The sequence below is a fragment of the Ochotona curzoniae genome, unplaced genomic scaffold, assembly GCF_017591425.1.
Source record: "Ochotona curzoniae isolate NIBS_2020 unplaced genomic scaffold, NIBS_Ocur_1.0 contig_4792, whole genome shotgun sequence".
In the NCBI taxonomy this organism is placed as follows: Eukaryota; Metazoa; Chordata; class Mammalia; order Lagomorpha; family Ochotonidae; genus Ochotona; species Ochotona curzoniae.
The window spans coordinates 8977407-9004978 of record NW_024466389.1 but is presented as its reverse complement, the minus strand read 5'-3'; the positions used below and the strand labels follow the sequence as shown (position 1 = coordinate 9004978).

Genomic DNA, 27572 nt, shown 5'->3' with positions numbered 1-27572 from the left:
GCAGAAAGAAAGAAGGAGCAGTGAGGGGACCAACAGCCCTCTCGTTTGTTGGGGTACCAATACTTCTAAACACGCACTGGCCTGGCCGGAAACTCTGAGAAGTACAGACTCTGCCCACTCCTTCTGCCTCCTGGGTTCAGAGTGGGACCGGACAGGAGCCCAGCATCCTCCACCCCACCACGACAAGCTACATATGCAGGAGAGGCCTTGTGGAGGGCACGGACACCTTAACGCCCCAGTGTTTCTGGGCACCCCAGTTCTAACCCCCTGGTCCTGGTCCTGACCTGAGCCCCAAGCTCCCCACAGGGAGGGTGGCAGCTGGCCCTGCCCCAGGTCTCCCTGGCGCTACTCACTGCGCCCCAGGTTGGTGGCCACATGCTGCAGCACTTCGATCTGCTTGATGGCCTCTCGCCGAGTGAAATGCACCACAAGCACCCAGTAGCCAGAGGAGAGGTCTTGCAGGCTGAGAAAACAGGAAAGGAACTGCTGTGACCTGAATGGGGCCGCTTTGGAAGGCTGCAGCTAGCCGGTCCAGCAGCTACACGCCCATTGTGAGCTTAGTGTGCGGTGGATTCTCTCGAGTCCCACAAGCAACCAATGCACCCTCGTCTTGCCACTTGACCTGTGGCTAATCTGTCCCGCAAAGCTTATGCTGTCTTGAAATGCTTCCCTGGGATGATGACAGTCTGCAACCCAGGGAAGAGGGTGGGACAAACCTGTCTGTGAAGGGGACGATAAAGGGCAGAAAAGAGGCTCAGGGATTCCTCACAGCCCTGGCTGGCAGGCTCCAACAACTGCCCCATCTCACCCGTACAGCAGGGCATGATCCAGGTGCTCACACAGACGCTGCAGGACCTTGTCATGATTCCGGATCGCAGGTGTCTCATCCTCACACGCGGCAAAGTAGCTCTGCAACTAAAGAGAAAATGTCCCCTGAATCAGAAGAGTCATAGAAGTCGTGGAATTGGGAAAGCAACAAGGACACGCAGTCAGGTGACTCAGCTGCTAGGATCACACTGCCCTGCCCAGGAGTGTAAGCTGTCCTAGGGGTCCAGGAGAGCAAAGCCTGCATCCTTCCGGCTCAGCCCCCAGGGGTCCTCAATCACTACTTGGCATGGTGACAATCTGCTGAGTTGAGGGCTTCACTGTCCATGCGTGGCTCTTAGGCAGGGCCAGACTGGGACAAGGCCATGCATGGCACAACTCCAGGGGTACCACACGGAACACTGTCTATACACACACCACCCACAGCTCAGAGTTGCACAACCCAGTGGTCCTGCATGGAGCTGCCTTCTGCACACCATGAGGGCGGACAGCCTGGGAAACCTGCTCTGACGGCCTTCTGGCCAAAGACTGACATGGGGCATGGGATTATTATTATTTATTTAAATATTTATTACAAAGGTAAGAGGGTTACAGACCCAGGTGGGCCTTAGTTTCTGATTAGAATGAAGTCAGAAGGCGGGTAAGATTTTCCCTCCTGTGTCCAGGAGGATGGAGATGGACAGGCATGGGGGCTGAGACAGTGCACCACTGCTTGGCGTCACATCAGGCATAGGGGAGTGAGAGGTGGGGGCGGGGGGAGGGAGCAGTTGAGGCCTGGACAAGGAGAAGACCGTTCCAAGGGTGTTATGTGTGTGTTCTTTATTGTTCTGAGACTTTGCTGCCTTGTTCCGACAGAGGGGACCATGATGTGAGATGAGTCTAGGTGTCAGGCTCATGTCACGTCCTCCCCTGGACAGCAGGGCAGAAGAAGTGCAGCCCAGAGTGGACCCTGCAAGCAGACAGGGCGAGGGTGCTGGGGCTGAGGTCTCTGCAGCCACAGCTGCAGCAGGAGCACCCTTGCCAAGCAAAGTCCCAGGGGGGAAAGCCTGGCCAGGACTGAGCAAGCATGTGCTGGTACGCTGCGGCACTCCCAGGCACCTGGATGCAAAAGAGCCCCAGCAAGAGAACAGATTCCCCAAATGTGTGTCCAGGTTAAAACTCTAGAGACAAACTTGTTCTCAACTGCTTTCTGGAAACAGTGGTGGAGAACAGTAGTGGAAGGCAAAGACCAGAAGGCATGTGCTGTTGGAGGGGGGCCAACCATTCAACCCCCACCACATCAAGGGTCGCTCTGTCTGGGGCCAAAGCCAGCCCAGCAGCTCTGCTGGCAGGGACAGCCTGGTCTCTCCCTGCCTTCCCAGGGCAGGCAAATCAGGGCTGTGGCAGGAAAGGTTTCCAGAGCTGAAAGGAGGCATGACTGGCCTACGGAAAGCACACAGCTGCCTCTCGGCTGAGGCTACAGCATCCTCGGGCACTTGTACATGCCCAGCGCTGCAACTTGGGGGTCGATTCCCCTTCCCCCTTCCCTCCAACACCTCTGAAGAAAGTTGTACATGTTTGTGCTGGAATGATTCTTAGGGATTTAGTTCAATTTCCTCATTAAAATGAACTAAAGATATTTATTCCCTTCTTGATTATAGAAGTAATCACCCCCTGGACGCACTTGTCCCTCGCACGTACTAGTAGGAGTTGCAGCCCAGTCAGGGCGGCCCACAGTAGCCTCAACCAGGCCCACCCCCTACCCTGGCTTGCCAGTATATATGGCATACTAGCCCAGTCTGTCCCAAGTACCCTCCTGTTCATATTCTTGCCAACAGGTGTTGCCACCTACTTCCATCCAACTATCTCCTCCTACCGTCCCTAATGGATATTGTTGGGTGTCTGTCTAGCCACCCCAGCCCCTGTCCTAGTTCCCATGCCCTCCCGTGGAAGGTGATGACCCACGAGGGAGGAACCCACTATTTCCCTCCCAGGTCACTCCCATTCCAGTTGTGCCTTCTCCATTTGGCCCTGTGGTTCAACTCAACGTGTCTAACCCTTTGTACCAGCTTCCGCCAGCTGGTGCTACAACTAAACCCCAACAACCCTCACCAACTCTGATTGTAGCTTGCACCAGTGGGAATAGTCAGCCCAGCCTGGTTTTCACCCAATCTGGTCCCCATGCAAGAGGACACGGGTGGAGACAGAACCGGCCCAGCAACTGCAGCCGCCAGCTGATCGGGGCGGTGGACTGTGCCGGGCCCTATGCTACTAAAACAGCAGGAATCTGGACTGGGAATACCTCAAAATTTCTTCGAGGATCTTCCGATTCGAGACACCGGACTCGGAGTCCTAACCAGGGAAAGACAGGACAAATCAAGCAACAACCTCAGCCATCTGTTGGCAGCAGAGACTGGGCAAATGGAGACCCTAGAAGGGACTGTGTCAATCAATGAACTCTTCAATGACCACATCATGATTGGGGTGGCGAGACTGGCAACGACCCATGAATGGTGAACTATTGGAACCACTTGATCGAGTATCTCGGAGCGCGCCCCACACCCGGGACTTGGGGTGGGCGGGAGACTGGGTGGGGCTTCTTCCTCTATATCCCCCTTTAGACCTTGAACCTTTTTTACCCCAATTAAATTTGTAAGGATTGTCAAAATTAAATAAAAAAAAAAGAATATAAAATTGTAAAAATATAAAACTAGGCCCAAAATGAATAATTAGAATATAGTAAAATGGTAGAGATAATAAATTCTATGAACATTCATCTAAAAAAAAAAAGAAGTAATCACCCCCACCAGAACACTTGGGAACTGTGGAAAAGATTTTATTTCTGCATTTATTTTTAAACAGAGAAGGTGGCCAAGCGCTTGAGAGGAGGCTCAGCTCTCGATGTTATTTTTAGCTAAATGATCCACCTGTGGCTGGAACTCAGCTGCTCAGGCCAAGAACCTTTAAATAAAACAAAGAAAACATCAGCCCATCGTAAAGACGCAAGCCACCCAGAGGTGACCACACAGCCTAAGTACCTCCTGCGCCCTGCACACAGTGTGGCACATACAAAACCTAAACAAAACGATCATGCTATATTCAGGGTCACCATTTCATTACTCATAGATCTGCTGTATTTGTTTTCTTCATCTATAATTCGTTTGGGACCATTGTTGTAGCATAGCTAATTAAGCCTCCACCTACACTGGGGGCACTCCATATGTGTTCCAGTTCAAGCACTGGGTGGTCCACTTCCAATCTAGCCCCTGCTTATGCTCTTGAGAAGGCAGTGGAGGCTCATGTCCTGGGGTCCCTGTCACCCATATGAGAACTGGGTCAAGTTCCTGACTCTGGCTTCAGCCTGACCTAGCTTTGACTGTTGTGGCCAATCAGTGAGTAATCAGTAGATGCAAGATTTCTCTCATTCTTTTTTTTTAAGACTTATTTATTTATTTATTTATTTATTTTTATTGTTGTTAACATTGTATTATGTGATACAGTTTTATAGGCACTGGGGATTCCCCCCACCCCTCCCATACCCCTCCCCCCATGGTGGATTCCTCCACCTTGTTGCATAATCACAGTTCAAGTTCAGTTGAGATTCGTTCCTTGCAACCACATATCTAGCATAAAGTCCAGCGTCTTATTGTCCAGATAAGTTCAGTGGCCTCTTAGGGAGACCAAGACTTATTTATTTTTAATGGAAAATGCAGATATACAGAGATAAGAGATACAGAGAGAACCTGGTGCAGTAGCCTTACTGCTAAACTCTTCACCTCACACACGCCAGGATCCCATATGGGTGCTGGTTCTAATCCCGGCGGCCCCACTTCCCATCCAACTGCCTGCTTGTGGCCTGGGAGAGCAGTCAAGGACAGTCCAAAGCCTTGGGACCCTGCACCCACATAGCAGACCTGGAAGAGGCTCTGGCTTCCTGGCTTCGGATTGGCGCGACTCCGGCTGTTGTGGCCACTTGGAGAGTGAATCAATGGACAGAAGATCTTCTCTGTCTCTCCTCCTCTCTGTATATATGACTTCCCAATAAAAAAAAAAGAAAGAAAGAAAGAAAAAAGAGATACAGAAAGGAAGATCTTCCATCTGCAGGTTCACTCCCCATTGGCCACAACAGCTGAAGCTAAGTTGATCTGAAACCAGGAGCCAGGAGCTTCCTCTACGTCTGCCACACGGGTACAGAGTCCCAACGCCTTGGGCTGTCCTCCACTGCTCTCCCAAGCCACAAGCAGGGAGCTGGATGGGAAGTGGAGCAGCTGGGACATGAACTGGTATCTATATGGGATCCTGGGCACAGACAAGGGGAAGATTTAACCACCAAGCAATTGTGCATGGCCCTCTTTCCCTTTCTTATTTCAAGGGCAGAGTGAGAGAGACAGAGAGAGAGAGAGATCTTCCACCAATGGCTTCACTCCTCAAATGCCTGCACTAGCCAGAGCTGGTCAAGCTGAAGCCAGCATCAAGGAGTATTACCTGGGAACACAGGTGCTTAGGCCATCACCTGCTGCCTGCCAGGTACATTAGCAGAAAGCCAGAGCAGAAGTGCCCAGTGGGGCTGGCACAGTGGCTCAACAGGTTAATCCTCAGCCTAGTACTAGCATCCCATATGGGCAGGGGTTTGTGTCCTGGCTGTTCCACTTCCCATCCAGCATCCCACTGATAGCCTAGGAAAACAGCGGAGGACGGCCCAAAGCCTTGGGATCCTGTACTCACATATGATACCCAAAAGAAGCCCCTGGCTCCTGGCTTCAGAGTGGCACAGCTCCAGTCATCACAGCCAATTGGGGACTAAACTAGCAGCTGGAAGATCTCTCTCTTCCGCTCTCTGTAAATCTACCTTTCAAATGAAAACAAAAAAAGAAGTGCAGAGTGACCAGGACTTAACAAAAACTCCAACACGGGTGCATTAGCAGGAAGGTGCATCAGAATTACAATAGCCCCTGATTAACTATGTAAGCATCTCTAAAATAAAAACTAAAAAAAAGAAATTGTGTTTTTCACTAAAATATGCTTAGATATAAAAAAGCAGCACAATAGGGCCCTGTGGCGCGGCCTAGTGGCTAAAGTCCTCACCTTGAACATGCCAGGATCCCATATGGGCGCTGGTTCTAATCCCGGCAGCTCCGCTTCTCATCCAGCTCCCTGCCTGTGGCCTTGGAAAGCAGTCAAGGACGGCCCAAAGCCTTGGGACCCTGCACCCGTGTGGGAGACCTGGAAGAGGTTCCTGGATCCTGGCTTCGGATGGGCACAGCACTGGCCGTTGCGCTCACTTGGGGAGTGAATCATCGGACGGAAGATCTTCCTGTCTGTCTCTCCTCCTCTCTGTATATCTGACTTTCCAATAAATAAATAAATCTTAAAAAAAAAAAAAAAAGCAGCACAATAGCCAAAACTCAAACTGGCACTATAATACGGAATGCTAGTGTTGCAAGTGGTAGTTTAACATGCAGCATCACAAAGTTAGCCCGTTTACCTCGCTGCAACATAGTTTAAAATATGATGCATCACATTTTAAAATTTTTATTTATTTTATTTAAAAAGCAGAGTTACAGGGATTAGTGCCATGATGTCATAGGTAAGCCTCAGCCTGTGGCGCGGGCATCCCATATGGGCATTGGCTCTTGTCCAAGCTGCTCTACTTGCAATCCAGTTCTCTACTGGTGGCTTGAAAAGACAGTGGAAGATGGCCCAAGTCCTTGGATCATCTTGCACTGTGGGGAATCTGGAAGAAGCTCCTAGCTTCAAACTAGTTCAGCTCTGGCCATTGTGGCCATTGGGGAATGAGCCAATGATGAAGATCTGACTCTCCTCTCTGAAATCTGCCTTTCAAATAAACAAAAATACCTTTTTAAAAAAGGCAAAGCTACAGGGCTCAACGGCTTAAGCCTCACCTTGTAAGCACCAGGATGCCATGTGGCACCAGTTCATGTCTCAACTGCTCCACTTTGCTCCAGCTCCCTGCTTATGGCCCAAAGCCTTGGGGGCCATTTATCCACCAGCTCCAGCTGTTGTGGCCACTTGGGGAGTGAACCAGCAGACAGAAGATCTTTCTCTGTTTCTATTTCTCTTGTAAATCTGTCTTTCCAATAAAAATAAATAAATCTTTTAAAAATGGATTAAAGCTGTCAGGCCCAATATACTAGCCAGTAGCTGCTTTCTAAAAGATTTTTAAAAATATTTTGAGTCTAGGGTGATGACTTGATTGGCTAATCCTCCACTTCCAAAGCACTGGGATCCCATGTAGGCTCTGGTTCATGTCTTGGATACTCTACTTCCTGCTTGTGGCCTGGGAAAGCAGTGGAGGATAGCCCAAACCTGTGGAAGACCTGGAAGAAGCTCCTGGCTCCTGGCTTCAGATTGGCTCAGCGTTGGCCTTTGTGGCCAGTTGGGGAGTGAATCAGTTGATGGAGGATCTTTGTAGATCTGCCTTTCCAATGAAAATAAATCTTTTAAAAATGTATCTATTTTTAAAAGGCAGAGGTACAAAATGAGAAGAAGACACAAAGAAGGATATCCTTCCATCTGTTGATTCGCTCCTTAAATGGCTACAACAGCTGGGCTGGCTTGGTCAAGGCCAGGAGCCAGGAATACAGCGAGGTCTCCAGGTGGGTGGCAGAGAGTCAAGCCCTGGGGTCATATTCCACTGCTTTCCCATTCCTGTTAGCAGGGGCTTGAACTGGAACCTCTAAGGGATGCAGGTGGCAGTTTAGCCCACTGTGCCACAAAATCACTAGCTATTTAAATTGAAATTAATTGAAATGAAACAATTAAAAATTCAGTCCTTCGGGTACACTAACCACATTTTATTCTACTATGTGTTTGAAAGCCAGAGTTACAGACAGGAAGAGACACCCAGAAACATTCCATCTGCTGATTTACTCCCCAGACGGCCACCATAGCTAGGCCTGGGCCAGGCTGAAACCAGGAGCCATGAATTTCATCCTGGTCTCCTCCATGGATGGCAGTGGCCCAAGTAACTGAGCCATCTTCCACTGCTTTTTCCAGCCCGTTAGCAGGGAACGGGGTTGGTAGTGGAGCAACTGGGACTTGAACTAGTGTCCATAGGGGATGCCAGTGTTGCAGGTTTTATCTGATACATCACAAAACTGCTCCCTATTTTCTCTTGCTTTTTGAATTTATTCTGAGAAACAGAGAGATACACAGAGAGAGACAGAGAAGGCTTTCTTCCCCGCTGGCTCACTCCTCCAATGTTTGTAAAGCCTCGGGCTGGGCTAGGGCCCTAGCCAGGGACCTGGTCATAAGCTAGAACTGCTGATTCCCATGGTTTTACTTCTGTTTTTACTAATCATGTTTTTTTTAAGGTTTATTATTATTTTTTAAAGATTTATTTTTTATTTTCTTTATTGGAAAGGTGGATATACAGAGAGGAGAGACAGAGAGGAAGATCTTCCATCCGATGATTCACTCCCCAAGTGAGCGCAACGGCCGATGCTATGCCGATCTGAAGCCAGGAGCCTCTTCCGGTTCTCCCACGTGGGTGCAGGGTCCCAAAGCTTTGGGCCGTCCTTGACTGCTTTCCGGGGCCACAGGCAGGGAGCTGGATGGGAAGCGGGGCTGCCAGGACTAGAACCGGCGCCCATATAGGATCCCGGGCGTGCAAGGCGAGGACCTTAACCACTGCGCCACCGTGCCGGGCCCAAGGTTTATTTATTTTTATTGGAAAGGCAGATTTACAGAGAGAAGGAGATACAAAATGATCTTCCATCTGTTGTTTCATTCCCCAAGTAGCTGTAACGCCAGGAGCTGGAGCTGATCCAAAGCCAGAAGCCAGGAGCTTCTTCCAGGTCTCCCACGTGGGTGCAGGGTCCCAAGGTTTTTGGCCACCCTCTGCTGTTTTTCCAGAATACAAGCAGGGAGCCAGAAATGGGAAGTGGAGCAACCAGGACACAAACCAGAGCCCATATAGGATTCTGGTGCGTGCAAGGTAAAGAATTAGCCATTAAGCCATCGCGCTGGGCCCTACTAATCACATTTTAAATGCTCAATAGCCACTTGTGATTTGTGACTTCTGTATTGGATGTGCAAATATACAGCAGTTGTATCATTGTAACAAGTTCCATCAGGTAGAGCTGCTTAACAATAACAAATTCATTGTCTCAATCAACCAAATGACTTGGCTCTTGGTTAAATCTAAGTCCAGGTGTAAAGTCCTGATGAGGCTGTCCACCCTCAGTAACTAGTATTCTGTTCAGCAGGTTACTGGCAGGTGGCTCTCTAAGCACTCTTTTCCAGCAAGCAGATTAATAAGAATTTTTCCATTTTCTAAGGAGACAAGGAGATGCTGAGTCAACGCTATGACCTAGCACGGATCTTGAGAGGAGCAGGGAGGAGGAAAAGGATGTCCATAAAACAGCTTGTGAGAAGTCGAGGAGCGCTGTCAACAGCTGAACTCATACTTTGGGAGCTGGTCAGCAAAGTACAAGCTAAAGGCAAACACACACCACAGGTCATCTCCCAAGCCACGGTGTGACAGCAAGGCGACCGCTTCTTCCCTCAATAAGATTGGTAGACTCTGAGAACAGGAGTGGGACGAAGGCATCACAACAAACTAATGGAATGAGTGTAAAAAGCACTGCTAAGCTTGGAAGCAATTACCACGCTTTAAGCAAACTTACTGCTGGGTTGCATTCAGCGCCTGCTGGTAGAGCTGGTTAGCTAGTTAGCCACTGTTTACTGAGTGTCTACCGTGTGCACCAGGAAGAAAGGACACAAAGGTGGACTGTGTATGGGCGCCGGTTCGAATCCCGGCAGCCCCGCTTCCCTTCCAGCTCCCTGCCTGAGGCCCGGGAAAGCAGTCGAGTATGAGTACAGCCCAGGGCCTTGGGACCCTACACCCACGTGGGAGCCTGGAGGAAGTTCCTGTTTCCTGGCTTTGGATCAGCACAGACCAGCCACTGTGGTCACTTGGGGAGTGAATCATCAGATTGCAATAAAAATAAAATAAATCTTTAAAAAAAAATTTTTTTTTTAATTGGAAAGTCATATCCACAGAGGAGGAGAGACAGAAAGATCCTCTATCGACTGATTTACTCCCCAAGTGACCGCAAGGTCAGGAGCAGAGCCAATCTGAAGCCAACAGCTTCCTCAAGGTCTTCCATGTGGGTGCAGGTTCCCAAGGCCTTGGGCCGTCCTCCAATGCTTTCCCAGGCCACAAGCATGGAGCTGGATGGGAAGCAGAGCTCCCGGGATTAGAACCAGTGACCATATGGGATCCCAGTGTGCAAGGCAAGGACTTTAGCCACTAGGCTACTGTGCTGGGCCCCAGAGTAAAATTTTAATCCAAACTTATTGTACCAAATCTGGACTCCTAAATGGATGATATATGAGGCAGCTTTTAAGAAGCTCATCAAAAACACATTTTATGAAGAAGAATTTTAGAATTTCTTGCTCCAAAATAATTGAATTCATTTCTTCCATGAATTTTTTGAAGTCCCTTCTGTTTAAATTCTGTTCAAATTCCCTCTTAATATGTTCAAGGAAGAAAAACGCAGTCCACTGTGTTTTAAAACGTGAGAATTAAAAGCCCCCAGTGGAGGCGAGCTGTTTCCTATCCACTCCTCGGGGGACAGCACTGCAGAGAAGAGCCACGGTGCTTCCTCCAAGGAGGTGGCTGAGACTCGCCACGTGTCCACGCTGGCCTCTCTCCAGGGGTGAGGAGGTGTGCTGTGTGCTTAAAGGAAGCCACAGAAGCTCCAAGACATTTTCCCACTTCTGGGAAGAAGCTCATGCCGCTGCCCAGACTGCCCGTGGTTCTGAGGGTGTCTCCTTGTCCGCGCCGCTTTGGGGCAGAGCTGGAGAGTTGCAGTCAAGGCTTTGGAGCAGGGCGCATGCTCTGCTTAGTCCGCCTGTCTCTGTGCCGGGCCAGACCCATGTAATCTAAGATGTAACAGACGCTGTGTGGAGCGAAACTTCTACATTCTGGCTCCTTCCAGGTTTGTGGACTCCTGCTCTACAACCCTGAGCAGAGGTGGCAAGAAGTGCAGCCTTGTGACAGGCTGGGCCAGGGAGCTCTCTGCTACCCAAAGCCTAGCAGTGACCCCTTGAGGGTCATGTAGTTCAATGAGTTACTATTTAGCCGACTCTGTTCTCATACAACATTCTACATTCTGGTTACAGAGAAGCAAAAGGCACCAGGGAGTGACTAGACACTATTTACAAAAACAAGGAAGGGTGTGGGGAAACTGCTGGGAACAGCTCAGAGAAGAGCTGTCTGAGGAAGAGGCCACTGCGGTCCCTGAGGCAAGAGTAGAGGGGTGGCAGGTGCAAGTGTCCTGGGGCAGCAACCACATCACAACGTGGAGACTGGCACAGTTGGGATTTGCAGTGTGGTGGGTGGAGTGACAGCCACGATTCAGACCACACACAGCCACACGGGCCGTGGAGGGACTTTGACGGAAGTTACTGAACCGGCAGAAAACAAGGAGATAACACCGCACTATACAGGCCACAGGCTGCGAGGGCTGCTGTGTGGTGTGCATACTGGCTGAGGAAAGCCATGGTGGATGCCAAGCAAGCAACCAGCAGTGGAGAGGCAGTGGGGAGGGGCTGGACTCAGGAGGTGAAGGGCTCAGGGATTTGCCACCGGATCAGGCGTGGAACCCAAGACATTCTTCTCTCCCGGGAACCAGGCAGCTTGACCCAACTCTTCCCTTCGTGCTTACTGTAAAGCTGTCAGAGATAAAGCTTTTTTGGCCCCATGCATTCTCAACTTGAGTCCCAAATCCTTAAATTGAGTTTTCAAATGGCCCAACTTCCACTGCCAGGGTCTTAGTCAATTTCCAGGAAACATTACCTCAGCCATGTTTGTAAATTCTGGCTTAGAATGCTCCCACTGGGCCTGGTGTTACGGTTCAGTGGCTAAATCCTTGCCTTGCAAGCGCTGGGATCCCATGTGGGTGCTCCACTTCCCTTCCAGCTCCCTGCTTGTGGACTGGGAAAGCAACGGAGGATGGCTCAAAGCCTTGGGACCCCGCACCCATGTAGGAGACCTGCAGGAAGCTCTGGCTCTTGGCCTTGGAACAGCTCAGCTCTGGTATTGTGGCCACTTGGGGAGTCAATCAGCAGACAGAAGATCTTTAGCTCTCCTCTCTGGAAATCTGCCATTCCAATATAAATAAATAAATCTTTAAAAAACAAAACAAAACAAAACCACTTCTGTTGACATATTCCTATAAGCCAATGCTCAGTCCCTTCCTATGGGATACCAACCGTTCCCCTCCTGCCTGCCCCACTCATGTCAAGAGAAGTTACAAAAAGAGATCTTGATTTATCTCTGATGAAATGGAAGAAAAGAAAGTCATGTTCTCTCTGCCCACCGCTGCCATGTGATGTAGGATCCTGGACAAAGCTGGCTGGAGACAGGTCCCTTAGGACCAACTATCTCCTCAGCCCTTGGCCTTGCAGCTTCAGACTCAGACACCTGAGTCTATGCCAGGAGAGGATGTGTCCCTCTCACTATACTCTGAACCCTTCAGGAAACTCCTGGGCTTCAGGGTCTTTGCCCACCCAGCTATCCCACTCTCTCAGCCTTCCCCAGTCCCAACCCTGGGATCTGGTAATCACATTGCAGGCCTCCTGCCATGCACAGGTGCTGGAGATCAGTCAAATCTGTACCACGGGGCCTGGTGTGATAGCTTAGCGGCTAAAGTCCTCGCCTAGCATGCACCGGGATCCCACATGGGCACCGGTTCGAATGCTAGCAGCCCCACTTCCCATCCAGCTCCCTGCTTGTGATCTGGGAAAGCAGTGCAGGATGGCCCAAAGCCTTGGGACCCCGCAACCACATGAAAGACCCAGAAGAAGCTCCTGGCTCTTGGCTTCGGATCGGCACAACTCTAACCATTGCGGTCACTTGAGGAGTGGATCATCGGACGGAAGATCTTCCTTTCTGTCTCTCCTGCTCTCTGTATATATGACCTTGCAATAAAAATAAACAAATCCCCCATCAGATGTCTAAGACAGCTGCAGTGCAGGGAGAGGTCAGGGCAACCAGCCTTTGGATGGCATTTGCAGCAGCTGTGTGAACGGATGAGCTCATGGTGGGTGCAGGAGAGGAGCTTCTCCATGCTGACTGCTGGGGTTCTCAAGTCAGACTGGGCTCCTCACCCACACGGCAGCCTAAGGAAAATGATACCAGACCCCTTCCCATGACAATTATATCAAAAACTCTAGAGGCAGGCCTAGGGTTCAGTATTTCACTTGAAATGCTAGTAAAGCTATACCTGGCCTGGGTTGAGGATCACTGCTTTACACTGCAAAGAGAAGGAAGTTTCCCAAGGGAGGGAAGGGGTGGCTTACTGGGGTCATGGCAGACAAGGTCTAACAGGGAGGTGCTGGACTTTGATGAAGGCAGCTCGGGTAAAGGGGCAAGGACACAGCCTGACAGCACAAGTTCATGTAGCTCTTCAAACTGTTTTAAAAATGACATATGGGCCAGTGCTGTGGCATGGCACATTAACCTGCCACCTGCAGTGTTGGCATTCTGTATCAGCACTAGCTCAATTCCTGGCCACTCCACTTCTCCCTGCTAATGCACCTGGGAAAGCAGCAGAGGATGGCCCAACTGCTTGGACCCCTGCATAGATGTGGGAGACACAGAGGAAGCTATTGGCTCCTGGCTTCAGCAGGCCTAACCCTGGCCGTTACAGCCATTTGGGGAATGAACCAATGGACAGAAGACCTCTATCTAGCTCTGTTTTTCAAACAAGTAAAATAAACCTTTAAAAAAATAGTAATACTATACAGAACCAGGCTGGACTGCAACACCCATTGGTTCCAGTAGAAGGCGGGGCTGAAAACAGAAGCAACCTAGCACTTGCAACTACCAGCTGACCGGGTGATGGACTGTGCTGGGCCCTGTGCTTGCTGGTGCATACGAGTATCTGGCCTGGGAACACCTCAGATGAAGTTTCTTTGGTGATCTGCCCAATTGAAATGCCAGACTCAGAACACAAACCATGAAGGGACAGAAGATGGAACAAGTTAATCAATCACCTCAGCAACAAAATACCGGGCAAATAGAGACGCTATGATGGACAATGTCAATTAATGGATTTTTTCAACAACCTCATCGTGTTTGGAGAGGCAAGATTGGCAGCAATTTCAAAACTGGTGACCTATTGAAACCACTTCAATGAGTATCTCGGAGCATGCCCCACATGCGGGACTTGGGGTGGGTGGGAAATCAGGTGGGGCTTCTCCCTCAATATCCCCCTCTACCTCAGATATATGAAGGAAACAATATGGAAATAATAGTCTTACCCACTTTCCTGTAGCCCTTGACCTTTTATGCACAAATTAACCATGTAAAGATTGTTAAAATAAAAAAATATTAAAAAAATAGTAATAGATAAAAATGACATAGATGAGGCAATGAAAACTTGGAAACGTATCAGGATTTTAAGGAAATGTTACTAAGCTATGATAGGGGCCCGTGCTGTGGTGACAACACAAGCATCCCATATCAGAATGCCAGTTCGAGTCCTGGCTGCTGCGCTTCTGAGCCAGCTTCCTGCTGACTGCATCTGGGAAGGCACCAAGATGGCCCTAGTGTGTGGGCCCCTGCCACCTCTGTGGGAGCTCTCGGCTTCAGCCTGGCCCAGCTTTTGTGGCCATTTGGGAATGAATGAAAGGACATAGGATCTCTCTTTGGGCTCTCTCTCCCTACCTTTCAAATGAATACATCTTTTTTTTTTTTTTTAATGGATGTGATAGGGTACTTGGATTTTTTTTTTTTTAGAAAAAGATGTATTCATATTTATTGGGAAGACACATTTACAGAGAGAAAAAGATAGAGAAAGATCTTCTGTCTGCTGGTTCACTTCACCAAAGGCTGCAGCTGCCAGAGCTGAGCTCAGCTGAAGCCAGGAGCCAGGAGCTTCTTTTGCAGGGTCCCAGGCCTTGGGCTGATCTCTGCTGCTTTCCCAGGCCACAGGCAGGGAGCTGGATGGACAGCAGAGCGGCCAGGACACGAACCAACAACTGTATGGAATCCCAGTGTTTACAGCCTCGCGTAGGCTCCAGTATTAGAACTCTTACGCGAAAAAAGAATTCTCATCTTCAAGCAATATATGTGGAACTATTTATGGATGTCTAGGAATCTGCTTCAAGTCCTGGGGGGAGGGGTGTGCAGAGTACATGAGCTGGTCAGAGCTGTGCCTGGGCTTCAGTGTGCCATTCTCCCTATTTCTGGTCAGTGTGGGAGCAGGAATGCGCAGATGGAGAGAAGGGAAAACTGGAGGGATGAAAGGATGGAAGAAGTAAAGGGAAGGAGAAGAACAGGAACTAACCAATACAAAAACTCCTCTAACAAGTTTTGCCAAAGGGTGGCAGGAAAGCAGAAGCGCAGGGCAGGACGGTGCTTGAGCAGGCCTGTCTGAACAGGAAGACTGCCCAGCAGAGCCCACAGGCAGGTGGGCTGGTAGGTTTGTCTGTGGAAGGATGGAACGTTCTCCCTGGGAGAAAAAGAGAATGAAGAGAGATGAATTCCTAGAGTGATTTTGTTGTTGCTGTTAGAGACTTGCTTTCCATGGAATCCGTGACTGCCATGGTGCTGTCTCAAAAGTGTCCCCAACAGCCCCCCAGCTGCCAAGAAGAGCTTCTCTGCTCTGGGTGCACTCGGGAACCAGGACTGGGGGCGCTGGCTTGGCTCATTTGGGAGTATCTCAAAGTCAAGAGGACAGTGCTCCAGTGTGCTCCCAAGTGCTCCCGCAAGCCCGCTGTCACAAGACTGCACCAACCTCGTGATTTCAGGGAAATGTGGGCGGCACAACAGCGCAAGCCAGACATGCCGGACTCGAGAGCATTTTAATTCGGGCAGCTCTGCTCTGCTCGGCTGTCTTGCCTTTCTATTATAGACACACAACCACAAAGCAATTTGCAATGCTATGGTTAGCACACAGAAAATCTTCCAGTCTGGCCTCTCATGGGTAGTGCAGAGAAGTTGTGAAAGACCATAAAATGGCCAGATGAAGAAAGACAACAAGTGTCTTTTTCCTCCCTGAACAATCAAGCCTGGCAGGAGGCTGTGAGATTCCCCGGATGGACAGACAAGTGATCCAGAGTCCAGCACTGTCACCACCCGACAGGCTGTCCTGGGGAGGAGAACGAGGGCCAGACGTCTATATTTAGAGACCTAGAAAAAAAATCTCTGCTCCAATGACTTCAGGGGTGTCCGCGAGGCTTGACACGGGCCACCAGGCTGCACACACACCTGCTTCAACTGCCTGACCGCTGCGGGCTCACTCCTCAGCCAGCCCATGCTCCCTCCCCTCGGGCACCTGCAGAGGGCACAGGAAGCATTCAGCTGGTACTACCTGGGGTATCACTCTCTTCTGCCCCAGGAAAAAATTGCCAGGTTACTGCAACTTCCCAGTTGGCTCCCCGGGGACCAAACACGGAAAATAGAATATACGGACAGCCTCAGCAGCTGACCATTCAGGGGTGGAAATCTAAATGCAGAAAGACCTCAGCTCAAAAAAGGGTGACCTGTCATTTCCTCTCAAATTACCTCTTTAAAATAATCTAACTAGGACCAGGCGCGGTGGCACAAGTGGTTAAGGTCCTCGCCTTGCACGCCCGGGATCCCATATGGGCACTGGTTCTAATCCCGGCAGCCCCGCTTCCCTTCCAGCTCCCTGCCTGTGGCCTGGGAAAGCAGTCAAGGACGGCCCAAAGCTTTGGGACCCTGCACCCACGTGGGAGACCCGGAAGAGTCTCCTGGCTTCAGATCGGCATAGCATCGGCCGTTGTGCTCACTTGGGGAGTGAATCATCGGATGGAAGATCTTCCTCTCTGTCTCTCCTCTCTGTATATCCGCCTTTCCAATAAAAAAATAATAAAAATAAATCTTAAAAAAAAATAAATAATCTAACTAATGACAGCTACGATGAACTGGGTCTGACTCAACCTCAGAGTCTGACTGCCCTGCGGGGGCCTCTCAGCTCCCTCGGCCACAGGGTTGCCCCCTCACCTGCTGCTGCAGGGCACTGTGAGCAGGGGAGGACTCATGCCAAGAGAGGCAGCGCTGCCCGCCCTGCGTTTCCGGAGGTCTGTTTATAGTACAGAGACTGAGCAAACTGCACAAGGCAGATCCTCGGGGGAAAGGTGGCATGCGAGTCATGCGACAGAGAGAGACCTTCCATTTGCTGGTTCACTCCCTAAATGGTTCCCATGGCCAGAACTGGGCCAGTCTGAAACTGGAAGTCAGGAGCTTCTTCAGGTCTCCCACACGGGTGCAGCAGCCTAACACTTGAGCCATCTTCTACGACTTTCCCAGGCCAGCAGCAGGGAGCTGAATCAGAAGTGCAGTAGCCAGGGCTAGAACCAGTGCTCAGAGGGGATGCTGGCACTGTAGGCAGAGGATTATTTTGATACACCATCATGCCAGCCCCAGACACATGACCCTTACCTTAGGTTGGGCTCATGTCCTGATAACCCTACTGTCATCAGAAAATATTACAAGTCAAAAATGCATTTGACACAGCTGGCCTAACCAACTCCAGCATACTGGAGTGCTGGTATTCACCTTGCAGCCATCTTGCAGTGGCAAGCTGTGCTGTTTCCACACCACCAGAGGCTCACACTGCACGTCACTATCTCCTGACAAGGTGCACATTCAAAAGCCAAGAGTCGTTTCTATGGAGTGTGTGTTATTTTTTCATCATTGTAAAGTTAAAAAATTATATAAGACCAGGGCTGAAATCATGATGTAGTAGGTTAAACCCCTGCTTGTGATGTCAGCAACCCATACAGGCACCAGTTCAAGTTGTGCCTGCTCCATTTTCGGTCCAGTTTCCTGCTAGTGTGCCTGGGAAAGCAGAAGATGGCCTAAGTCCTGTATCGTGAGAATCCCAGAAAAGGCCCCTGGCTCCTAGCTTCACCTGGCCCAGCAGCCATTTGAGGAGCAAATCAGTGGATGAAAGATCAGTTTTTTTCTCTCCAACATTCCCTTTCAAATACACAAATGAGGGACTGGTGCAGTAGCCTAGTGGCTAAAGTCCTCACCTTGCACATGCCAGAATCCCATATGGGTGCTGGCTCTAATCCCAGCAGCCTCATTTCCCATCCAGTTCCCTGCTTGTGGCCTGGGAAAGCAGTCCAGGACAGCCCAAAGCTTTGGGACCCTGCACCCACATGGGAGACCCGGAAGAACTCCTGGCTTCGGGTCAGTGCAGTTCCAGCCGTTGCAGCGGCTTGGGGAGTGAATCATCACGTGGAAGATCTTCCTTTCTGTCTCTCCTCCTCTCTGTATATATCTGACTTTCCAATAAAAATAAGTAAATCTTTAAAAAAAAATACATAAAGGAATACAATCAAACTTCCTGGAGTTCCAATGTCCCCAAATCTTCATGCCCTGGACTCCTCAGAAAGAGGACCCCCTGAAGAGGGTTCATTCGTACTAGTGACAGCTAAAGAAGGCTGGTGTGCTTAGAAGTTCCAACTGTCCCTTTAGGGAAACCTCTAGAAAAACCTGCCCACCTTGATCGTGGCGCAGCAACCTGCAGAGACACTCAAGACTTCCATGGGGATGGTCAGTGCTCACCACCCAGCACCTCAGAAACAAAGAAGGCAGGCAGGCAGGCGGGAGCTTGAAATCGCGGCAAAGCCTGACACTTTAACGCTTGATTTACATATCCCAAGGAACAGCAACTCCATTGCCAACAGCATTTCTATGGAGACTCTGCACCCAAATTGAAGACCAGGTCTGACATTGGCTGGATGGAAAAACTTCAGAATCTCAGTACAGAAACCACTTGCTTACAAAGCAGTTCCCTGGGGCTTCCCGTTCAGCACGAATGTTCTGTACCGGAAGACTGTGACGGCAATTAGAGAAAAACAGAGAGGGAGGAGGAGAGAGGGGGAGAAGAGGGGCAAAGACACAACAGAGATAGGATAGCAGTGAATAAAACTCAACACCAAACAGGCTGAAAATCAGAAAAATAATCCACTAAGAAGAAGCCCCATCTCACTGTCAGGGAGACCAAGGCCCAGGAACATAGAGATGACTCCTGCACTCCTGAGGTGGCCCTCCTACTTCTTGCAGTCTTTTTGTCTTGTCTTTCTCTCTCTTTTTTATCTATGTTATTTTTATTGGAAAATCAGATATACAGAGAGGGAGAGAGACAGAGAGGAAGATCTTCCATTCATTGATTTCACTCCCCAAGTGGCCACAATGACTGGAGCTGAGCCGAACTGAAGCCAGGAGCCAGCAGCTTCCTTCTCGTCTCCCACTCGGGTGCAGGGTGCCAAAGCTTTGGGCCATTCTCAACTGCTTTTCCAGGTCACAAGCAGGGAGCTGGATGGGAAGCAGAGCCACCGGCACACAAACTGGCATCCAAATAGGATTCTGGCATGTGCAAGGTGAGGACTTTAGGCATTAAGCTACTGTGCCGGGCCCATAAAACATTTTGAAGATACTCAATGATAATGGATTCTAGAACTAGGTAGCCAGAGATCTTGCAAATCAGAAAAAAATCAGTCAAAGGACTGTCCTTCGGCAGGTATCTCTGCTGGGCAGCTCAGGTCCCCAAAGGAGGGGCCTGCTTCCAGGCCCACAGCATCTCTGGACCCAAGTAGAATACTAGGTCTCAAAGCACAGGTGTACCTTGGGCTTTAAGCAAGTTTGGTGAAATGAATGCTTCCTTTTTAAGAAAAAAAATGTATATATATATATGTATATATATATAAATATAATTATTTGAAAGAGAGGAAGAGGGCCCGGCGCGGTGGCGCAAGTGGTTAAGGTCCTCACCTAGCACGCCCGGGATCCCATATGGGCGCCGGTTCTAATCCCGGCAGCCCCTCTTCCCTTCCAGCTCCCTGCCTGTGGCCTGGGAAAGCAGTCGAGGACGGCCCAAAGCTTTGGGACCCTGCACCCGCGTGGGAGACCCGGAAGAGGCTCCTGGCTTCGGATCGGCATAGTATCGGCCGTTGCGCTCACTTGGGGAGTGAATCATCGGACGGAAGATCTTCCTCTCTGTCTCTCCTCCTCTCTGTATATCTGCCTTTCCAATAAAAAAAAATAATAAAAATAAATCTTTAAAAAAAAAGAAAGAGAGGAAGAGATGGAGAACTTTCACCCCAGATGGCAAAATAACCAATGTTGGTGCAGGCTGAAACGAGGAGCCAGGAGCTTCTTCCGGGTCATCCACATGGGTGACAGAGGCCCAAGCACATGGACCATCTCCTACTGAGTTTCCCAAGCCACTGGCAAGGAGCTGGATTGAAAGTGGAGCATCCAGGACGCAAAGCAGCACCCATCTGGGATGCTGGAGCGGCAGGCAGTGGCTTTACCTGTTATGCCACAACATTAAGTGACATTTCTTAATCATTCTTTCGGCACTAAATGCAGCTGCCCATTCTACAGCTTTCCTTCTCGGGCTCCCAGATCAGCACTGCCCGAGAGCTGGTACTGCTCTGCTTTACTGCCAGTTCTGCTGAGAAGTGCAGGCAAAAGACAAAACAAGCCGGTGCTTCACTCACCCAGGATCTCATTTTTTTGTGCATTCTTTGGAGTGAAGAACAATGGTGTTTGTTTGTTTTGACAAAATGTGGATTTCCAAGGCAATTGTGAGGGCGTGTCTGAGCCCCCTGTGCCAGTCTCCTGCCTGAGAACACAGGGCCAGACCTCTTAGGCAGGAGCAAAGGATGGCTTTTTTGTTATTTTAAATTGTGTTTGCTTTCGTTTAACTTGAAAGGCAGATGGAAAGGAGATTTCCCATGCACCTGTTCACTCCCCAATGCCTACAACAGTCAGCGCTGGGCACAACAAAGCCCGGAACTCACATTTCAGTCTGGGTCTCCCATGTGAGTAGCTGGCACCCAAACACTTGAGCCATCACCTCCCAAGAGCAGGAAGCAGGACAGGAAGAAGACCAACCAGGACTTAAGGCTGCACCGCAGTACGGGATGCGGATTTCCAAGCTGGACCAGAGATCTCCTTCAAAGTCAGAGCAAAACTGGGCAAATACCAGAGTCCAACAGCCTGGGAGAGCAGGCAGCGCACAAGGCCACTCCCTTCTTCTGCGCCGGGATGGGAACAGGGCTGGTGCAAGCGCTGCCCGCCGCACTGGCAGCAGAAGGGAACCCACAGGTGCTCATCTGAAGCAGTCTCTCAAGCAACGGGCCTTCACTGGGTCTGTGCTTGCTGCCTTTTCCTCTGCTGGCCCTACAGCATGACCTCAGCAGGAGTGCTTCCCACACCCTGCCCGCCAGTAGTCACTCAAGGAACACAGCCACAAAGCACTAAAGCATTTGACAGACAGGGAGGCGACCTTGTCTGCTTTTAAGACCCACGCAGCACAGTCAGAGAAGTCAGACTGAAACTGGAATCTAGGCTTCTGGGTTGCAAACTTACAAAAGCGGCCTGATGCAACGGTTCAACTGACTTAATCCTTCCCCTTCAAGTGCCAGGACTCCATATGGGTTCTGGTTTCTGTTCCAGCTGCTCCACTTCCCTCCAGCTTCCTGCCTGCAGACTGGGAAAGCAGCTGAGGACAGCCCAAAGCCTTGGGACCCTGCACCTTCTTGGGAGACCCAGAAGAAGCTCCTGCCTCTGGTTTCAGATTGGCTCAGCTCTGGCCATTGTGGCCAACTGGGGAGTGAACCAGCAGATGGAAGATCTTTCTCTGTCTTTCTTTTTCTCTGTAGATCTGCCTTTCCAATAAAAATAAAGAAATCTTAAAACCTCAGAATGGTTACTCAAGGATTTGGGGGACCCTTGGGGTGCCTGTCTACCCCATAGCAGGGAGACGAGAATGTCTGCTGTTGCCTTCAGTTATTGAGCGCCCGCGTATGCCAGCCAGCACGCAGTCTGTGGAGTAGTCTGTGACAGGGCCTCAGCACCCTCACGGCTTACAGCGGAGAGTGGCGCTGATACTGCTGACGGAGGTTACAGCGGGCAGATCCCACCCACATGGCCTCACTTCCGGAATGCAAGTCCCACGGGGGCAGGAGCTTAGCACGTGCTCACTGCTGATTCTCAGTGACTACCAGAGTGCTCAGTCTATAACACCTACTCATCTACTCAACAAAGCCTGCTAAATGAACAGTGGTGTTAAGGAGGACTGGCCCATAATTCTGACCCATGGAATGCGTTAACTGTTGTCACCTTAAGACAGACATCATGGGGTGTCTCTCCCTCTCTCAAGAGCCGCCCTACCTCCCGGCTATCTCTTGTACATCTGACTTTGCAATAAAAATAAATAAATCTGGGCCCAGCACGGTGGCCTAGAGGTTCAAGTCCTCGCCTTGAACATGCCAGGATCCCATATAGGCACTGGTTCTAATTCCGGCCGCTCTACTTCCCATCCAGCTCCTTGCCTGCGGCCTGGGAAAGCAGTCAAGGACGACCCAAAGCCTTGGGACCCTGCATTCGCATGCGAGACCTGGAGGAAGTTTCTGGCTTCAGATCGACACACCACCGGCCGTTGCGGTCACTTGGGGAGTGAATCATTGGATAGAGATCTTCCTCCCTGTCTCTTCTCTCTGTATATCTGACTTTGTAATAAAAAACAAATCTTTAGGGCCTGGCACGATAGCATACTGGTTAAAGTCCTTGCCTTGCATGTGCCGGGATCCCATATGGTCACCGGTTTCCCATGAACCAGAGAGAACAAAACTATTGATCTAAACCTAACGGGTCATACAGTTCTCGCATACATCTAGCCACCAGTCCCTGTCCAGGAGGGAGCTTTCTGTGGACAGGCAGCTGTAGCCATCAGAAGGACTGGAAAACTGGGAGAAGGCCCACCCCGCAGGGCCACCCTTCCTGCTGCGCTGACCGGCTAGGTTGGGAACAGCTGTAGCTCATTCACCAACAACCCCACCCATACCCTGACTGGGAGTCTCCTGCTGGAGGCAGAAGTGCTGATCGGAAACAAAACCTCACGCAGGGGCTGCACTGATGGTCAGAGGTCGGTGGGAGAGCCAGGCCAGAGAAGGTCACCACTCGTCGCTTATTCTGGGGCATCATTTACTTTACTGGAATTTATTCAACTTGTCTAAAGGGAGGGAGGACAGGAAGGTGACTTTTTTTTTTCATACTTCTAAGCTACATATTGGTGTGTATTTTAAAAACTACTTACTTGCTTAGAAAAAAAGTTATTTTCATCATTTTATCCTAGACAACGTTCCTTGCTGCATACAATGCCCCGGCCTTGAGATCTTCCCAGCCACCTCCTCCAAAGCGCACAGCCCTGACCACTCTCTACCCCATCACTTGGATGCCCTGAACCCTAAGGCACCCTGGAACCTCTTCTACTAGACAGTTTTATGAGGGTAGAGACCCTTTCTGTCTTGGTCACTGCCACCAGCTCAGGGTCAAGAGCTGTGAGAACACAGTGCAGGCAGGTGCTCAGAGGCTCTGCTAGCAGCTGCATACATGGACACGTGATGGGCTGTCAAGCATCCACATTCATCTCATGAACCTGACAGACACTGCCAAACCACAGCTCCAACAGAGACTGGGTTACTGCCAGTCAAACCAGTGTGTCTGTAACTGACGCGCATCTAGCTTAGCTTGCTGAAGACTTTCTATGTGCACAAGTGAGTCCATATATGAACTCAATCCAGCCTGCCGCCTACTTCTGTAAGTAAAGGAAGGATTCCTGGAACACAACCACACCCACAAACATGTGGCTGCTTTGAGCCACAAGAACAGAACTGAGTACTTTTAACAAAGATCACAGTGCCTGAAAATACTTACCAACTGACTTTTTGAGAAAATTGGCTATACCCTGAGCATTAAGAACCCAAGCTGTGTAGTGTAAGATGCTCATTAGGGAACCAGCGTGGAAGCCTTGCAGCTAAAATTCTCACTTTGCACATGCCAGGATCCCATACGGGTGCTGGTCCTAATCCTGGCAGACCCTTCTTCCCATCCAGCTCCCTGCTTGTGGCCTGGGAAAGCAGTCGAGGACAGCCCAAAGCCTTGGGACCCTGCACCCACATGGGAGACCCGGAAGAAGCTCCTGGCTTCGGATCAGCTCAGCTCCAGTCATTGTGACCACTTGAGTGAATCATCAGATGGAAGATCTTCCTCTCTGTTTCTCCTCCTCTCTGTATATCTGACATCCCAATAAAAACAAAAAAAAAAAATCTTTTTAAAAAAAGATTTACTTTATTGAAAAGGCAGATTTATAAAGAAAAGAAAGATCTTCCATCCACTGCGGCTAGTTCACTCCCAAGATGGCTACAATAGCCTGAGCTGAGCCAATCTTAAGCCAGGAGCCAGGAACTTCTTTTAGGTCTCTCATGCAGGTGCAGGGTCCCAAGGGCTTTGGGTCATCTTCTCCTGCTTTCCCAGGCCATAAATAGAGAGCTGGATGGGAAGTGGAGCAGTCAGGATACAAACTGGCAACCAAAGGGAATCCCGGCACTTGCAAAATGAGGATTCAGCCACTGAGCCATCAAGCCAGGCTCTATGTGACATTCTTAAAAAAGGAACAGTATTATTGGAGTAGGATGGATAAAAAAAAAAGACAACACAACCCTCAAGGCGCTGGATAACAAATGTGGGTGTGATCAGTGTCGCAGGACAGAGGTAATCTCAAGACTACTGACCGTCAGCATCGACTGTCGCCTATTAGAAGCAGATGTTTATTCAGAAAACCAAAGCCACTTCAGGATGCAACAGTCATACTGCATGTCTGCACGCCAGGAAAGTGGCAAACAAGCAGAAAAGCGCTGTATAACAACATTCAGGCAGGGCGGCGCCTGACCAGTCATCAGGTGAGGATGAAGAAGTGAACAATCAGTCCTGCCACCAACCAACAGCAACAAAGCCACCTTTTATTAAGACAGGATCGGGCACTACACTAAGCGCTAAGTATCCAAACGTGCCAAGTGGAGCAGGAGTGTGTGCAGCACTACCACGCCACCTGAGGGGCAGGTGTTAAGCGTTGTGGTACAGCGCATTAAGCCACCACCTGCAATGTGGTGTCTCCTATGGGTGTCAGTTTATGTTCTGGCTGCTCCACTTGCAATCCAGCTGCCTGCTAATACATCTCAGAAAGCAACAGAGTGGAGCTAGCTTTATCCCTGCATTAGGATGAGGAAGTGGAGATACAGTGACATTAGCAAACTTGCCCAAGGTCACAGGCCCTTCACTGCCAGGCTAGGCACGCGACACAAGCAGCTGGTTTGAAGCACGATCTCGGTCACGCCTTTGGTCGTAATGCACACGGGGCTGGCGTTCCAGTTTCTAGTGTGTCAATAAAATGTGCTTGTCCCAACGCATATGTTTATAAGCATCCTAAAAACCACAGCCACCTCTTTCATGGATGACAGCCTGAAGCCCAGTGAGGCTGACTTTAACCGATCCCTGCTCACACCTGTGACAGAGTGCCCACATCTCTAAAGGAGACAGTCTCCTCTGGGCACTCTCCACTGATGTGTTGGAGATTCAAACACCAAACGCTCAGCCTATCTAAAGTCACCATCAGCCCAAATCAGATGAGAAAGGTCAGCAGTCTCCACTCCACATCCATTACGAAAGACACATTACCTGCTCACGCCACACTGCGTGAATAAGCAGGAACAACACCCCACAACACGGTGGAGCTCAGGAAAGCTGAAACACCACAATTCCTATCAGAGCTCTGTAATGCCATGGTTTTGTTTGTGTTTTTTTTTTTTTTGCTTTTATGGAAACTTTTTAGTAAAAACATTTTGGGTCAGAGCTAGTGTTGTGGTATCAAGGATACCTTTGAGACCAATATCCAGTTCCCTACTAAGGCGCCTGGGAAAGCAGCAGAGAAAGAGCCAGGGGCTTGGGTCCCTGCACCCACACGGGAGATCCAGAAGAAGCTCCTGGCTCCCTCTGCCCAGCCTTGGCCTTCGTGACCATCTGGGGCATGAACCAGCAGATAGAAAACCTCTCACTCTATAACCCTGCCTTCCAAGTAAATAAATATATCGTATTAAAAATTGGGAATCTTCTTTTCTTTTTAAGGTACAATTACCTTTTTAAAAGATAAAATTGCTTGCTGGTGTTACTTCTGAGGAATTTAGGTGGGAAAAAAGAATCAGTTATTTATATTTGGCATTTCAAAAAGTTCATGAAAAATGAAATGAAAAGATAAATGTATTTTGGGCAGCACATAGACTAAATTTTATTTTGATGCAAAAATGTTTGAAATCCATGCACACAATAAGTCTTCAGGGAAATGTCCAGCGTGAACAACAACGTTTGGATGTCAAAAGTTTTTACACCAAAATAAACATCTTTCCATTCCACGTTTCCAGAACTTCTTGAACTATCCTCACACACAGAGTGATTTAATTCTCTTTGTTTTGGTTTGATAAGGGAGTAAAGCTTTCTCCTCCCACCTCAAATTAAATATCCTCCACCCCAGCCCTACCCCCCCCCCACGCCCCCCAGTTTCTGACACCTCATCAGTTGTGCCAGAAATTGAAAAGCGTATCCTCTCTGGGCTGGCCGTCTAGGCTTTCAGAGGATGAATTCTCTGCCTTCTGGCAGGGGACCCCTCAAGTCTACCAGGATCGGGGACAAGGACCCCGCCCCCCACGGCGCGGTGCCCGGGCCCTCCTACTGGCAACAGCTGCCCCGGGGCCAGGGGCAAGGTCGCTGGAGCACTGGGAGCTGGGGAAGCTGCAAGCGGCTCGCTCGGCCTTCACCCTGGCGGCGGGGAAGGAGGTTCCGCAGCCGCGCAGCAGCCGGGGTCCCCCCAGAGGCCTTCCCCGCGGCGACTGGGGTACCACGGGTCCCCTCCCTCCCTCTGGGGGAGGGCCGGGCCCCCGAACCCCACAAGGGGAAGCTCTGAGGATGCTGATCTCAACTTTGTTCTCTAACAAGAGCTCGAGGCTGCGGCGGCTCTCACGTGAGGGACCCCGCTTCCCCTCCGGCGGCTCCACCGGCCCGGCCCGGGTCACCAAGGGGCAGGGCGGTGGCCCCCCGAGTCCCGGTGACAGAAGGGCAACGGCCCCCGAGCGAGCCGGCGAACGACACGACAGGAGGTGAAGAAGGGGCCCCCGCATCGGGAAGGTCGGCGGCGCTCACCTTCTTCACCGACAACGAAATGTTCTCCAGGATGCGGTCCTTCACCTCTCGGGGCTCCATGGCGCCGCCGCCGCCGCCCCGCCGCCGCTTGCCGCGCCGGGGGCCGGGGGCCGCTGCCAACCGCTGCCGCCGGCCGTGCGGGGGCTCCGTCGTGCCGGCCGCGGGGCCCGGCGCCCGCCGCCCGGCCCTCGCCTCACCCCGCCCGGGCCCTCGCTCTGCCGCGGCCCGGCGGCTCCGAGCGCGGCCGGCGGGGAAGGAGGCCGCGGGCTCTGCGCCGCGGCGGCGGCGGCGGCAGGAACTGATGTCAGGCGGGGCGGCGCCAGGGCCGGCGGCCGGGTGGGACGCATCTCCGCGCCGCGCCGCGACGGGAGCCCGGCGGCCGCGGGACCCGCGCTGACCGGGCGTGGTCCTCGGGGCCCTCGGAAGAGCATCGACTCGGCCCTGCTCTCCTCAGGAACCCCCCGAACCCTGAGACTCTCACAGACCCGACCTGCTCTCCTCAGAGATCCTGAGGACCCCTCCTCTCCGATCCCCTGGCTGTGGGCACCCTTGGAGGCTCCTTACCCCTGCCAGGCCTCCCCACATTCCTGAACCCCAAGCCCTGAGCTTGAGGCCTCCCTCCCCTCCCCTTTCAGAATTAGGGCGCTCCCCACCCTATTACCCTGAAACCCAGCCCGGCAACTAACCCACCTGGACCTCAAATACATATCCTAAC

The 27572-nt window shown here is 50.7% G+C and overlaps 1 protein-coding gene across 4 annotated transcripts in view; it reads right to left on the bottom strand.

The window, feature by feature from the left end:
• Nucleotides 1-26952, bottom strand: part of PLEKHM2 (pleckstrin homology and RUN domain containing M2) — a 42345-nt gene extending 15393 nt beyond the window's left edge. For 3 of the 4 annotated variants that reach the window (XR_005884687.1, XM_040987954.1, XM_040987953.1), the window contains exons 1-3: nt 26858-26952; nt 809-915; nt 354-463 (exon numbers count right to left, since the gene is read on the bottom strand). Coding sequence is in view for 3 of the 4 variants with exons in the window: in XM_040987954.1 (XP_040843888.1) it covers nt 354-463; nt 809-915; nt 26858-26917 (277 nt within the window). In the remaining variant the exon portion in view is untranslated. The remainder of the gene's footprint in view (nt 1-353; nt 464-808; nt 916-26857) is intronic. The other variant, XM_040987955.1, reaches the window with a different exon arrangement.
• Between the last annotated feature and the right edge of the window lie 620 nt (nt 26953-27572).